Source organism: Salmo salar, chromosome 24 (assembly GCF_965601325.2).
Source record: "Salmo salar chromosome 24, fSalSal1, whole genome shotgun sequence".
In the NCBI taxonomy this organism is placed as follows: domain Eukaryota; kingdom Metazoa; phylum Chordata; class Actinopteri; order Salmoniformes; family Salmonidae; genus Salmo; species Salmo salar.
The window spans coordinates 4044066-4060926 of record NC_138314.1 but is presented as its reverse complement, the minus strand read 5'-3'; the positions used below and the strand labels follow the sequence as shown (position 1 = coordinate 4060926).

Below are 16861 nucleotides of genomic sequence, written 5' to 3'. Positions count from 1 at the left end.
TATGTAGAGGATGTTTAAGGGTACATATTATATACAGCTTAAATTGAAGCTGACTTGGCTTCTGTTGTTCAACTCAAGGTGCTTCCATCTCAACAATTCTATACTGAGAGTTGAACATTTTACATTCTGAATCGATGTAAAAGTGCACATTCTTATCTTGATGAAAATCCGACATATTAGCGTGGATCTTGTTCTGGAGGCAGCTCTGCAAAGTGGTCAGTAGTTGGCACAGCCACAGTCATAAAATCTGATTTTAAACCACACTGCTACATTTTTACAATATAGCCTATTTTGACTCTGCAGTTGGCCTATCTAAGCGGAAATCACTCAGTTCTGCCTCCAGGACAAGATTCATGACAATAAACTGCAAAAAGCCGTGGGAAGCGATTAGTGACAAGCTTACATTCTGATATTGAACGTTTGCATAGCACGTCATGGAAAGAAAATACTGTATGCATGTGCAAAGAAATGAAGGATTTCTCCAAGAGATGCTAGATATCTGCCTACTGGGATGTGGTGTGTATTGTTCTACAAGGCAATTTGCTCCTACACTGTAGTTAATAGATACACAGCCAAGAAGTACAGGAGCGCAGCCAAAACTAACATTATCACATGCTCACAGCAAAAACACCTGCAATCGCTTCTGAAATTACTGGCCCTACATCCATCTACCTGGTGCTACACAGGCTCTGAGTTGCCCATGGGGGACGGTCTACTCAGTAGCAGAGAGCCATCACAGCTTCATGGCAACAGAGCAGAGTTGAGGCCAACTAAACTGATGCAGGGGAGATGGGGGGTGGCGAAGGACAGTTCTGGGAGCTTGTTTGATAGAGGATGCCATGTGCTGGGGATGAAACTCCCTCTGTGCCTGAAGACATTGTGAGTGTGTGTCTGTGTGGTATGTTAGTGGTATGTTAGCATGACAATTGGAACACACCCCAACCCAGCCTCTGTTCCTGTATCACTCTGTTATGACACTTGGGCGTGTATGTGTGTGTCGTCTAACTCACTTGGGATGGGTGATCTGCACCTCCAGAATAAGGTCTTGGGGGATCTCAAACAGCTCTGGGTCATTCCCATTGGATTGCAGCAGGAGGGGCAGCACGTCGAAACGACCCTTGGGAGCCTTCCAGCCCTGCTGGATGCAGATCTAGTAACCAAAACATTTCATAAACATTTTACGTGGACTCACTCAAGTAGATGTGTAACTCCTGTTTGGTGGTTTCCACTCCAGTTTTAGTCAGAGCTTTGGCCTTGCTCGGAGGCATGTTATATAAAGATATTGAACACTTTCAGGTTTTGAGATCTACTGTAAGTGGTTCAGTGGGTTGCACCTGACAAGGCAAAGTTTGAGGTTTCAAATCCCATGAGGGACACATATTCCATGCTGTTACGAACAATAATTCACTTTGAATAACAGTGACCACAGTGTCCTTTTACTCTACCTCAGTGAATTCCACGTTGGCTGGGTCTCCCAGAATCTGACCATCGGGCTGCTTGTAACCGGCATAGCGAATCAGCTGTGTGTTCCATACCCGAAAGTCGTGCTTGCCATCTGTCCTCTGAGGAAATATGGTAATGGCAGATCTGGATAGAAATAACCCACCAGCCCCCAGAGAGAGAGAAAGTTTAATGACGAGAGTTTAAAGACAGTATCTATAGATTAGCAATGCAACAAATGAATGTCTACCCAACCACATAGTATCTAATGGTTTAGGGCAGTTTAATTTAGGAGGTTGTGGGTAAGGTAGGCTAGGAAGGCTGACAGGGCCAAAGCTCAGTTACCTTTAGTCCCCCACTACTGAACCTATCCCGTTGGGTTAAGCTAATGCCATGACTGGGCAAAAGGGTTGATTCTACTAATCTGGCTGTAAGTCTTCTTCCCAAAGGACCCAAATATCTCTGGGCACCAATCTCTATGCTTGCCTTACAGAGGAGAAACTAGTGTCCTCTATAGTCAATACAAGCCCAAAGAATGAGAGGAGAATTGACTATATAAAACTCAAATTGTTTTGGGGTCTGAATCTAAGCAGAAGCAGCCTGGCTGCAGATCAGTTTGTGCTTCATCCAACTCCTTCATTTGTTGTTATGCCGTACACAAACCCGACAGAGGCTTAAGCGCAAACTGATATGCTATCAGGCTTCTGCTACATGCTGACAGTGGCTAAGTATTATTTGATGTACAGCATCAGCAGTCTTTGGGAATGTGATGTGACTAACTCAGTGCAGTGATGAGTCAGACACATACAGTAGGGGAGAGTGGGGTATGTTGAGACATTTTTTTACATTCAGCACCACTATGTCAAGGGAAATCATCCTTCTTTCTAAGATAGATAACTACATATATTTCAGGATGTCTTGTATCCCTGAAAATAATCAGAATTAATGTAAAAAGTTGAGCATAGGGACAGGGTAAGTTGAACCACCTTGGGGTAAGTGAGTGATAGTGTCCTGTGATAGTGGGTGATAGTAGGTCAAAGTTGAATTCATGGAATTGGGGTGTGGTATATTGTATATCTTAAATGTATGCCGACATTCAGATATAGATATCCCTGTTCAATATCACTTAGCCTTCCATTTATTGACCAGTTGTCTGGGACAGGGATGTTTCCATGTGCCAATACATAGGCAAGTTCTCTGCATTTGAGGCTACTAAGCCAATGAAACTGGTCTGAGATTATTGCTATGCTTAGCAAGCTCAGACTCCATGTCAACAGACATGTGCCTCTGGATCTGCTACTCTATCATAGCCTCTCTTTCAAACAGGTGTTCATTTTATTTTTTGTCAATGTAGCTCTTCAGTGTCATTCAGTCTTTTTAATATCCCTTGCTGCAGCTTGAATGGACTTCTTCCCTTCTCTCACTTCCTTGGCTACTCTCTTAAGAACCTCAAGGGGTGCTACACCCCTATTTGTTTAACATTTGTATACACAGGGCACTACTACTCTGTAACAATAAAAATGCACAATCTAGAGTTCATATGCATGACACATAGCAAAAATACTATGCATAAAACTGACAAATGTAAATTACTTGTATGGGGTATGGTGGTGTCATGACTGTCCACGAGAATCCGAACAGATCAGGTTTGCAATGAATAACTTCACTCAGACCCCCTTCTCACCCATGGGGGGGGGGGGGGGGGGGGGGTGGTGGTGAGAAGGACCTTAATCTCAGCTCAAGTATTCCAGCATGACAATGACCCAAAACACACGGCCAAGGCAACAAAGGAGTGGCTCAAGAAGAAGCACATTAAGGTCCTGGAGTGGCCTAGCCAGTCTCCAGACCTTAATCCCATAGAAAATCTGTGGAGGGAGCTGAAGGTTCGAGTTGCCAAACGTCAGACTCGAAACCTTAATGACTTGGAGAAGATCTGCAAAGAGGAGTGGGACAAAATCCCTCCTGAGATGTGTGCAAACCTGGTGGCCAACTACAAGAAACGTCTGACCTTTGATTGACAACAAGGGTTTTGCCACCAAGTACTAAGTAATGTTTTGCAGAGGGGTTAAATACTTATTTCCCTCATTAAAATGCAAATCTTTTTATAAAAATTTTTACATGCGTTTTTCTGGATTTTTTTGTTGTTATTCTGTCTCTCACTGTTCAAACAAACCTACCATTAAAATTATAGACTGATCATTTCTTTATCAGTGGACAAACGTACAAAATCAGCAGGGGATCAAATACTTTTTCCCCTCACTGTACTGTAGGCCTACTGTTGGTGTTGTAGGTATTTTATTTATTTAACCTTTATTTTACTATGTCATGACGTTGGCCTGTGGGTAAGGTTTATGACCCCCCCCTCCCCCCACCCCATAAATACCTTTCTCCCTTCCCCTCTCTGACCCTACTGAAGGACTTGAATAGCCTGTGTTAAATATAGAGAGTCTGGGAACATCAAACAAATGGGGAAAAGGAACCATATTTTGGTAATAAAACCAGTTGGAAATATGCTTGGGAACGTAATGAGTATGTATGTCAGGTTCGGTTGTCATCTGAGACATTATGACTGATGACAGGACGACATAAACTGTACCTGAGAAAGTATACACCCTCTAGTTATCAGAGTAACATGGAATTGTTATGCAATTGAAATGTTTGATATTGAAATTGTTTGTTAGGAGATTAAATGTAATTTTAGCTTCCAAATGAGAGAATTGGGTTTTCATAAGGAAAGTGCCCTGCTTGATCAGTGGCCCACCCCTGTGAAGAGGAGGGGTTATAAACGATGAAGCACATCCTTCCCCCCTCTCCACTATATAAGCCTTTGACGAAAAGATAACCAGTTGTTCCAGTACGGGAGGTCTGCAAGCTCTACGTTAGAAGGACACACATGTCAAGTACAGAACTAAGCCAACCTCGGCGTGAGCTTTGGTGGCGAATGGTATGAACTTTGAGCTTATTCACTACAGAAGTGATACTTCCTAGCCGTTGAGTTAGCAGCGGCCGCTGTAGACGTGGGCTAGGAAAGGACGGACGACAGATCCAGTCTAACAACCAGACGAAGATACCACCACGTATCCAATTGACCACCATTGACATTCTTCCGAAAACAGGAAGATCTGTTGGCCAACCCGGCCAGCATCTACGACCAATCTACCGAAGCGCAGCTCAGAGTAAATATTTATTGCATTTTCCTTTTCCAAATGGGCGGTAATTTAGAATGCATAAGATAATGTATTTACGATAGCATAGCTGCTGTTTGTGGTTCCTAAGTCTTCCCGCTCTTTCATTCAAGCCCAACCCCCTTTCCTTTGTGTAACCAGGTTCCGTCCACCGGGACGTTTTCTGTATGACATCATTTGTATTCTGTGTATTTGTAATTCTGTGTGATTAGTTTAGGTATTTAGTAAATAAATAATTAAACCCAATTTTGTATTGCTGATTCAACTTGTTAGCCAGGGTTCGTGAAGATAACCAAGAATTTACAACTTTCATTATGAGACTGAAAATAAGATAAGGGTTAATATTGACTGCTATCGATGTAAAATATTACTAAGTATTTTAAGAGTTTATTCGGAAGATAACGGCTCTATAAACGTTCTTCCATGGTGCCCCGACTTTCTAGTTAATTACATTTACATGATTAGCTTAATCAGGTAATATTAATTACAGACAAAGGATTTTATAGGTTAGGATGTCATATCACTTAATCCGGCATAGCCAAAGACACGACAACTATATAAAGGTTTATTTACTCTGCTTGCATCTTGACCCAGTTTATGCCCTCCTTTGCAATGCAAATCCGGGCGGTAGTGTGTTTTGGTCCGAACACACCCTTTTCCTGCTTACAGACAGTTATCAAGCCAGCCTCTTTTTATGGTGCTACCCGTTCCAGGTTTAGGAGTGTAACCACCAGAAGACTTGGGAATGAGCCTGAGCTGAGAGGATCACCAAATTTCAAGGTATTTTGGTTTCAGTGCATTAAAAAAATTGTTTTTAAATTTAACCCTGTTTTTCTCCCCAATTTTGTGGTATCCAATTGGTAGTTACAGTCTTGTCTAATCGCTGCAACTCCCGTACGGACTCGGGAGAAGCGAAGGTCGAAAGCCGTGCTTCCCGGACACAACGCCGCTTAATCAGGAAGCCAGCCGCACCAATGTGTCGGAGGAAACACCGTGCACCTGGTGACTGTGTAAGCATGCACTGCGCCCAGCCCACCACTGGAGTTGCTAGTGCACGATGGGACAAGGCCATCCCTGCCGGCCAAATCCTCCCCTAACCCAGACGATGCTGGGCCAATTGTGCACCACCCCATGGGTCTCCCGGTCACGGCTGGCTGCGACAGAGCTTGGACTCGAACCCAGAATCTCTAGTGGCACAGCTAGCACTGCAATGCAGTGCCTTGCGCCACTCGAGAGGCCTCAGTGCATTTTCTTTAAAAAAAAATGGATATAGCCTATCAATGTGTAGGCATACTGTGTAATAAAATGGATCCATGACGAATTACTATGGGAATAAATATCACTGAATGACAGAAATATTGGAACAAAGTAGGCTAATGAAGGTAAACAAATTGTTGCTTACTGGAAAAAACTCTTTCAAAATTAATGGAAGAGGCAAGTGGAAGGGGGGAAAATGTTTTCAAACACTTGTTTTTCACAAGGGCTATTAGCAGGACAATAGACACGATGTGGTCCCAAAAACAACTCTCTGACATAGGGTCCAGCATATCTCTTGATACACACAGTAACACGTGCTAATGAGCTCCGAGAGCTGATCTGTTATCCAACGATTAGTTTAATAGCCCAGCTACTGCAGGTGTGAAAATCCCCCCAACAAGCAAGAGCCTACCCGCGTGTGGTCAACTATTTCAGCACCGTTTCGCACTGCTCTGAGACAAGCAAGACTATTTAATAAACAAATACATTTTAAAACAGTTTTCTTAATTAGCCACTGCATTATTCTATAAAAAACCCTTAGATATTAATTTAGCATCCTCTAAATTTAATTAGATCTAGTACTGTACAAGGACCTTTTATGTATCTGCCAGTATTTTAATTTAGAGATTCCGGTAAAGAAAGGTATGTAGAGGGGTAACTTTCTTCCCAAGATCTCTTACCATGTTGTACAATTGTGTGATTAGGCTACCAGTTGGTGTAACTGTAATGTTGATTCTCTTGAGAGGAATTTTGCTCTTCACTATCAGAATATTAAAAACGTTAAAATAGATTCATGAATTCAATCGCTTTAGCCGTCATGTTGCGGTTCATCTGATGAAGGATTGATTCAATCTATAAGCCCAGGACGATAGTAAAACGGGCAATAAGATACACTACAAGAAAGGGAACACATATATAACCGTAGAATTGCAGGTTGGAGGGCCATCTAACAATGCAGCACGGGTAAATGGTGGGAGTATCTATGACTCTGAGGACTGGGTAGGGTAGGGGGCCCACGCCCTCCGCTTCGGCTCTCGCCCGAGGTCGGATCCCTGCATCTCTATGTTGCCTGGGTTGTGCCCAACCGGCTCCATCCCCCCTTTCCCCGTTAGGCACGGCCGCATGGCGCACCCCCAATATCAAGGTGCACATGGGCCTATTTATATAATGAATATGAATTCGGAGGGCAGAAATGATTAAATATTAAAGCGTTAGCCCTCTCACTAAAGGCGTCAGTCATACAAAAGTTATACTTAAATTCGAACTGGTTGGAGATAAGAGTACATGGCCATAAGGCTAGATCATTTTCAAGCTGTTCAAACAGTCATAGATGACCAGCAGGGTCAAATAATACAAACAGTGGTTATAGAGGGTCAACCGGTCAGCACCTTAGCAGTAAATGCCAGTTGGCTTTTCAAAGCCGAGCATTCAGAGGTCAAGACAGCAAGGGCGTGTGCGAGAGAGAGGATCGAAACACAGTAACGCGTGGAATATATCAGTAAGAATGGCAGTTTAATATGCAGATCACCTCCTATTACCCTTCTCAGAGTTAAGAATTGTGTATGTTTAATTATTTGTGTCATTGTGGCATTTAAAGCATATTGAAGATAAACAATAGGATTTGAAGCAATAGTCTACCCGTGTGTGGTCAACTATTTCAGCACCATTTTGCACTGCTCTGAGACAAGCATGGGGAATGGTCTTGCTTAATCAATGACATTTTTATTTTCACTGAATCTCTGTTTGGGTATTGGTTAGACTACAATTTGGGTGTGGAAACGTTAGGATTATTTTGCTCTTAGTACTGTAGCCTACTCCCGACCGGTCACGTTGTACAGCACCATATTTTCCTAACGGAAACCCTGAGGGTTTCATTTTTTTCTTGGAATAGAAACACCATAAAATTAATCTAATTAATTAAGCAAAATTTCAAAAAATCAATCCCATATGTTCTTACAAAAAAAAGTTTTAAAATTCTCTAGTACAGCCAATATTACAGATTGTCAAATGCTTCTCAAAGATGCCCTCTGGTGGTCAAACTAGCACTAATGGCAACAATGGCTGACACTTAAATAACGTGCTATAGAATTCTACGGCAGCCCGCAAGGTGTGCTGCAGTACAACGCAACTTTTATAGGATGAACCACTGTATAACAAATTAATTTGACTTAGTGAAAATCAGTTTCTCTGACCTTTTGTGTATGCTTTCCTAAAACCAAAGTGGGGCTCAACTAACCCCCTCTCTCCTATGATGTTTATTCATTGGGGAGTAAAGACGTGGTGTCATGACGTGTGGTTAGGCTTGGCAGAGCTGTATTGGACTGATGAAGGACTGATCCTGGCTGGGAGTAGTCTACCAGACTAGAGAGACGCAGTTGACATTGACAGGGAACAGAGGGACAGACAGACAGATGGAGGTTCAAGGTGGCAGAAAGGGAGGGGGGGGAAAGGTAAAACAGAAAGAGACAGAGAACCTGGACAAAGGGAAGAGGGTGACAGACCAGACGAGCAGAGGAAATGACACAGAAAGACAACGTTGAGTAAAAGGCACAGGGATAGACACACAGCACTGCCGACTCACCTCAGGTTGCCTTTGTTAGTGGCATACTTGATGTGATTGCAGATGTAATTGTACATTCCATGAGCCGTTGTGCAGTCTCTGGCATCAAATACCTGTTAGAAAAACATGTAATGAAAGAAAGATCCCGCTGGGCAAAAACTGGTTGAATCAAAGTTGTTTCAACTTCATTTCAACCCCCATCAATGTGAGGACGTTGAATCAACGTGGAAAACTGACTACATTTGCTCAACTAAATGTAAATCAAAACTAAACGTTGAACTGACGTCTGTGCCCAGTGGGATACTAAATGCTACCATGTGGGATACTAAATGCTACCATGAGTTCAATGTTTCGACCTGAAGGTCTTCGTCACTCATAAAACAACTCAACACAAAGAATCCAAGGACCTCAGTGAAAGCATGTTGTCATTTCTCATTTACACTATATTGTTAGGGGGAAAAAATTGAATTGCGGCATACTCCACAACAGCGTGATTTGATTCCCCTTAGATATCACTTTCATCATCAGCGTTTATTTGATTGTTTCACTACTAACGTTTGACCTGCGATGCCTGGCCTGCCTCCATCAATGTGTGAAGCGACATCACAGACAATATGTTGTTGAAATGGTGAAACATCACTCTGCAATGCATTTATTAGAACTTTTATAATTCAGTGCACATTAGTCACAGATATTGCTATATTACACAGATCATGAATATTACACGGATCATGACGAGAGGTGGGGAATGTGTTGTGTACCTCCAGCCAAGTTGATTTGCGAAGTTTATCATACTTGATATCATATTGGCTTAGGAAGATTTGATTTTAAATTAACTGCCCAGTGAAAATCTGACTTTTAAAAGTTCATATTCTGTTAACTCATACCCAAATAATGTTGTCGACTCATGTGGCCAAAGCATAAATTTGAAACAATAAAAACACTTCAAAAACCCCACCTCAAACAGCCATTTTCTCATAGAACATGTCATTTCCCTGAGGAGAATGAGCTGGCCAATCAGCGGTCTACTTGCATGGATATTTTTTATGACCGGTATACATCCACACCATTCTGTTTTTGGGCCCACACCATTCCAACACAGAAAAGCAGATTTTTAAAAGCTGCAATATGTTGCTTTTTTGGGTGACCCGACCAAATTCACATAGAAATGAGTTATAGATCTGTCAATCTCATTGAAAGCAAGTATAAGAAACGGTAGATCTATTCTAGGTGTGCTTTTTCTAACACTTCCTGTGCTTTGGTTTTTGCGTCTTATTTCCGGTTATGAAAAATATATTTCACAGCGGTTTAGAAATGATTCTCTACACTATACTTGCTTGTTTTTTCACATAAACTGAAATTAGTCTAACTATTAGAATTTGAGCAACCAGGATATGGAGAAGTGCTTTTTGAATAGTGCATCTTTAACATAATTAATAAAATAAAAAAAATTGAAGGGAAACTATTTCACTTATATTGTAAGTAATTATAGGTCATATTTAATAAAAATCAGTAAACAACGGGCAGTTACTTTAACATTGAGCATCGAGTTTCTGACCTATAGCTTGGACCACTGAATTCTGCCTACACAGAGCATTTAATCTGAGTTTCCTACCTGTAGTTTGGACCACTGGATGCGTCCTACACAGCGGGCAGCGTTCCTCCAGGCATGCTTGGCTCCATAGATCAGCTCAGTGTCTTTCAGCTGGTATGTCCCTGAGGCCTCAATCTCCTTAGTCACCTCCTCCAGCCGGTCAACATGGGCCTTCGAGCCAAACCTGATGCACACAGCCACGAGGACAGAGAGAAGTAACACAAGGACATGTAAAAAGGACTGGATTTAGAGTATTTCTTGCATAAAAACATTGTGCACAGAAGCATGAGAAGCACAGAAAAAGAAATTCTCTACAATAACACATATTTAGAGTGCTATTTGAATCAAATGTATGTGAGGAAAAACAAAATGGCATTTATACTACTGATGGGAATGTTGGCAATGAGGGATGCAGGCAAGTACATCCAAAGGTTCTTAAAGTAGCTAAAGTATATGGTAAGTGTAACTTTATTACCTTTTGATGCTGGTGTAGTACTGGTCTATGAAGTCAGTAGCCAGCGGCAGCAGCTCCTCTTTGGTTCGAGATTCGTCTGGCTTGCGGCTCCCCTGGCTAGGTGTCATGATGGACCCGAAACACACACACTCAGTGCAGAGCGGCAACTGAAAGGCAATGTGGATGACATCACGTCAAGGCTCTGATGACATAAAGCACTGAATTTCCTTGTGGTTTCCTGACGCAGGTCCTTTGTTCAGTTCACATGGATTCCATAACACCTGGAAAGTCTACTTCTCCCTCCATCTCTTGTTCTCCCTCTATCACGCTCCCTCTCCTACAGACATATTAATGTAAGACTAAAGTAGAGTAATGGTTCCCACCCCCCCTAGTCCCGTCAGAACAACCAGTCTTGTGTGCTTTACTTAAATATCATGAAGCCCACTCATTTACCATTCCATTAAATCTGCAATTGGTACATCCATTTTGGACTTTTAAATGAATGACAAATTATTCAAGAATCAATGGGTATATAACTTATGCCCAATGAGCTTAGTTCAACTGTTGTACCCCATCATAACCCAAAATATTAGCTTGCTTTACGTCAAGGTCAGTCAACATAGCCTCAAAATATGGTTAAGACTTTCATTTTGATATCATGGATGGTCATTCCTTGCATCTATAGCTCTGTCTATGAATCTGAGAGCAGTTACATTTGTCTAACCACATCCCTCAGCTTTTTACCAAAAGAGTGGCCGGTGCCTGCTAATGACTGAATTAGTCATGGAGTCATAGTGGCAGCCTTCAATTGAGCAGAGAACACACAGACCGGAGAAGAAACAGAAAGAGGCCAGAAGAAAGAGGAACAGGAAAAGTGACGGAGAGAAAAAAAAGGAGACTGATCATCACCCAGACCAACCTTGTATGGTCAAAGGAATACAATTAGAATTGAAGTGCGCCGTCAATTTGGGTAGCTGTTAATGCCTTCACTAGATTAGAGGCAGAGGAGGAAATAGGGAGAAAACGGTCACCCGAGCATAAACCCAGAGTGGAAATGTAACAATAACTCAACAGCGCTGCTGCTAAAATGGGCAGTCTAGTCACGCTGGCTGAACCAGCCACCCACTCGCACTGTCCAGCCAGTCGGGTTTCGTCCCAAACCCCCCTTGCCCTGCTCAAACAACCCAGCCATCCAATTCAACATGACACTCGCTAAAGTTGCAAAGTCCCAGAAGTAAACAACATGCACAATTACACAGCCGGTGAGCATGACTAGGTGATGGAAGGAGAGAGCGAGAAAGAGATATATTAAGAGAGAAAGAGGGAAAGGAAAAGAGGGTGATGAGCAGAGTCAGAGTGTTAAAAATAAAACAAAATAAATCCCTCGCCTCACTACATCCGCTCGCCATAAGGCTTTGAGCATTCATGCCACGCAGCTGTCCTTTACGGCTTAGACAGAACATTCTGTGATATATTATATTTCTGAAGATGCACTATTAGAAGCCTATTCATTGGGATACATAGTAGGCTGTCGTCCGATAAGTTGCTGAAGTAATTAGCTAGGCTGGTGTTAAAACACCAAGCCAACGGCTGCAGAGGTATCTGTTCAGATAAATGACTAAATTCTTAGGTCTTGCTCTAGGGGGTTGCAGTTAAGCACCTTGTGACAAATGTATTTGTAAGAAAATGGCTAGATAATTACAAACTGATTGGATTGATTGAATGGTTGGTTGATTGGCTAATTGACTAATCGATTGATTGATGAGAGGAAGCCACTGTTCTGCAGACAAGAAGAAAAGCCAGTTCCGTACCTTACTAGAGCTGTAGTGTAGAGTGTCGTTGTAAGAGACTCCAGTCTCCACATTCTTGATCTTCATGAAGCGTGGGCATTTGGAGGGGCTGCCATTCATGAGAGCCTTGTTAGGGGAGATCCTCCCCTGTGCTGGAGGCTGGAGGGATGAGACGGATGTTTAAGAGAATTAATACATTTTAGTCTGTAGAGTAGCGCATAATGCTTCTACTGAGATGGCCTTTGAACCCACCTCTGAGAGAGGGAAAAGGAGAGTGAGAGAGAGGCTGTGTTGACAATTCTGATCTTTTGCCACTAATTGGTCTTTTGACCAATCAGATCAGATCTTTGGCAATAAAATTGGCCACAAAAACAAAAGAAATATTGGGCTGTGTGTAAACGCAGCCAGAGACCGATAGAGAAAGTCCCTACCACGGACTGCAAATGGGAGCTCCAACATAAGTCCACCAGCAGCATTCTTTTCTCAGCCGTCAATTGGTCTATTGATCAATCAGATCAGATCTTTTTGCCATTTTTTATTTATTTATTTAACTAGGCAAGTTCATTAAGAACAACATTTTATTTACAATGACGGCCTACCCCGGCCAAACCGAGACAAAGCTGGGCAAATTGTGCGCCACCCTATGGGACTCCCAATTACGGCCGGTTGTGATACAGCCTGGAATCGAACCAGGGTCTTTAGTGACACCTCTAGCACTGAGATGCGGTGCCTTAGACCGCTGAGCCACTCGGGAGCCAAAAACTTCATAATTGGGCACCTGTGTAAACGCAGACAGTGAGAGATAGGAGACACACACCCCCATCAGGTAGAAAGGTAATCAGCATCCTTAACACTAGCATGATTGACTGCTAATTGCCAGCTCCCTCAGCTTGTCTACTCTGATGTGGTTATTAAGTGATGATCGCTTGAATGAATGTAATTTACCACAAGTTTGATTGTTGTATTGAATTGATTTTAAAGTGCTCAGGTCTCTCCATGCGGCTGAACCTCAAATCAAAAGGAAATCAATCCCACAGCTTGTAATACCGCTCATCATCATCTCTCGAGAAGTTATTGCAAAACCACACGGGGAAGGCACCTCAAACAACGGGTGTAATTGTAGTGCTCGCTGAGGGGATGAAAGCAAAACGTCAATTGAGGCCCATTGAATTTTCAGAGAATAGGAGGGGAGACCCGTCTGAATTCATTTGATTCCTCAGAGAGAGAAGTGATTCTGTGCCCATACGAAATGCTCACCTACCCAGCCAGCGATAGGATGCATACAAACGTGTGCCATTGTCATCATCTCCAAGTTCCTCTATACAGAAAGCCTATTGTGCAGCTAGGCCGCAGAAAGAGAGCTTATTACCCCTGTAGTCAAACAGCCAGAGGAAGGCAGACAAGTACAATTACACTTTACATGTTAAGTAGGAGAGAGAACGAGAGAGAGAGAGAACACGTTCTTAAATGAACATTAAGAACATGAATCATGAATTGGGGGAATGAAGAAAAAAAAAATCGATCAGTTGACAGAGTTTGACTGGTTGAACTCTTGGATCTATGCAGTGACATTATGCAGAAGAGCACAGGATAAGAGAACTTCTGCCACGGTGCTACTTATGCTTATCCTGAGGTGCATCAAAGGAGAGCCAAGCGACATCTCCAGAACCCGGTGGCGGTATCGTGACAGAACATTCTGCCTCCTCTACTTATTAACCAGTCAATTATACAGTAGAAGCATTAGCAGTGAGCTCAGCACAAGACACAACCAGAGTCCAGGACAGTCCTCTCCTAAGGTGAGAAATAATCATTCCAAGCCTATCGTCATGTCATCAAGCCCTTTCAGTCTTAATGAAATACGAATTTCAACTCTACAACCTTGTCATTTGGTAGTTCTGTAGCCTCCGGTCTCTCCTAGGATGGAGAATGACATATTGCACAGCAAGTGGATGTCCTGCTTCACCATCATACTATCAAGGAAATATGGAAAATGGCTGAGAGAATCAAAAGGTAATTTATAACAATCATACATTTATCTCAGACTTTTTACATGTTAGTCATACACCTCTACACTCTCCTATAAGTCAGACGTCATGGCAGACACACACCTACTGTAGGCCATCTGGAAACATAGCTCTGCATTTACCTACGATGGCGCCAGCACGCCTGGCTGAGACAGACACCTCCCCCATCCCCACTACACACACACACACACACACACACACACACCACACACACACACACACACACACACACACACACGTATCCCTCCAGACCTCAAAGACCTAAATGGAGGGGACCTCAAAATACCTAATTTGGAGAGGGCCAAATCAGAGGAGAAAGATGAATCAGCTCCCTCTGCAACCACAGCTGCACACATTCATTAGTTCCTTCGATCGTTTCTCTCCATCCGGCCTCATTCACTACGAGAGCAGGGGGCTCAAGCAGCCCAGCCTACGTCACAAGTGGGTGGATCATCATGGGGCCATGTGCGGATTACGACGCAAACGTGCATGTGTAGACGCGCACGCACGCACACACACACCACACAACCCAGACCCCTGGCTCTCTCTCTCTCTCCACTTACAACCAGACTCTCCATATGAGATGTGTAAACTGGCTTTCATGCTCTGACAGCTATCAGCCGGAAGGATCGAATGCCCAGGTGATGGGATCTTGAGCCAAGAGGGGCTTTGCCTTGTTGTTATGATACACATTGACCCGCATTCACAGTCACACTCGCAGAAAGCTCTAAGAGTTCCAAGAACAAGGAACACGCAATGTATAGATTAGGGGATTATAGAAGCATATGTCATGTGCGACTCTAGGGGATCGCCATAGGCTAGCATGCGCTTACACACACACATATGGGAGGATAGGCTTTCACAAGCGGGTTCACTCGAAAGGCATGTTAGTACACATTCATAAACATATGCACGCACTTATAAAAAATGGTTCCAAAAGGGTTCTTCGGCTGTCCCCATAGGAGAACCCTTTGCGGTTCCATGAAGAATAGTCTGTGTAAAGAGCTCTACCTGGAAGCAAAATGGGTTTTCCAAAGGGTTCTCCTATGTGGACAGCCAAAGAACCCTTAGGTTCTAGTTAACACCTTTTTTTCTAAGAGTGCACACGCACACAAACATAGTTGAGTGTTTTTACCTCGTCCTTCTCAGAGTAAGGGTTGGTGAGCACCGTCTGCATGTTGTTGTCCTTCCTCCACAGGTCTTCACACACACTGTCCTTATCAGACGCCAGCTGGGGTGACATACCATTTCCCATACCAAGGTCCCTGCAAGGCACATACAGTTCCGTTAAAGGTAGGTAGGTGTGTGTGTGTGTGTGTGTGTGTGTGTGTGTGTGTGTGTGTGTGTGTGTGTGTGTGTGTGTGTGTGTTGACATCTGGCCTTAAACCCACTATTACGTCTTCACTTTGAGAGACGAGATCAAAACATAGATGAAATGCTCCCTTGAACTAAATCAAAACACTGAGAACTTGCCAAACAATTGTGTAACATACAATAACTCATATACTACTAATACAATGACAGTTGCTGTGGTGACAAATATATAGAAACAATAACCCTAACCAACTAAAAAACACTGAGAGAGAAGAAAAAAAAAGCACTAAGAGAAGCAATTCCACTAAAACAACATACAAATTAAGTATATCTAACTAAGATCTATGGGCAAGCAGAACTACATCTAACATCTGGGTCTTTCCATGAAATGAGTCTCTTTCAATATGTTAAGTAGAAATTATGCACCAATATTGAATTGTAAAAGCCTGCTAAATGAAGTGCCACATGGAAAATGTATACTTTTTTAATGAATAAAGACTTGCTAAAGTGCAAAAATTATGCATTTTCATATGTACCTCTGACTTCTACAGTAGAAAGACTTTAACCCACTTAACCTGGATAAATGTTTGGGTTTTCACCATCATTGTAAGGCCCTAGTTATTTTGGTTGCTTTGACATTCATTTCTGAAGATTATTTATTTCATTACAGATTCATTTCAGGCTAAAAACAAAAACCTGTCCCTCATTTTAAGGTCAACCCTGTTACGTGGACTGAACTTTACATTTTTTAAATAGAACATCGAATAGTTAAATCAGTGTAAAAGTAGGCCAGCTGGTTCTCGTCTTTTTGGCCATTTCCTGGTGTTTTGTGGTGGAATATTTAGTGGATTACCCATAGATACAGACTAGAAATATTTTAACAATTCATTTTGATTTTTTGTGAAGCTTGCATTACACATAAGCTTCCATTCCCCCTGCCGCAAGATCAATTATGGCTGATTTAAGAAGAAAAAAGTCAAACCTGTTACGGTCAATCCTGTTACTTTATTTGGCACTTAATATAGTAAAATATATATATATATATATATATATATATATATATATATATATATATATATATATATATATATATATATATATATATATATATATATATATATAGTAAAAAAAATATATATACACCTCGAGATGGGAAAACATGTTTATTACGTTGAACATGTGCTATTCATGACAGAGTGTTAAAATTAACAAATTACACTACCCAAATGGGACTCATTTCGTG

At 42.2% G+C, this 16861-nt stretch overlaps 1 protein-coding gene across 2 annotated transcripts in view; it reads right to left on the bottom strand.

Annotated features, from left to right (window-relative positions):
• Positions 1-16861, bottom strand: part of nos1 (nitric oxide synthase 1 (neuronal)) — a 69849-nt gene that overhangs the window by 41756 nt on the left and 11232 nt on the right. For both annotated transcript variants that reach the window (XM_014171241.3, XM_014171242.3), the window contains exons 3-9: positions 15440-15569; positions 12302-12439; positions 10512-10657; positions 10058-10220; positions 8464-8555; positions 1446-1587; positions 1011-1150 (exon numbers count right to left, since the gene is read on the bottom strand). In XM_014171241.3, the coding sequence (XP_014026716.2) occupies positions 1011-1150; positions 1446-1587; positions 8464-8555; positions 10058-10220; positions 10512-10657; positions 12302-12439; positions 15440-15569 (951 nt within the window). The remainder of the gene's footprint in view (positions 1-1010; positions 1151-1445; positions 1588-8463; positions 8556-10057; positions 10221-10511; positions 10658-12301; positions 12440-15439; positions 15570-16861) is intronic.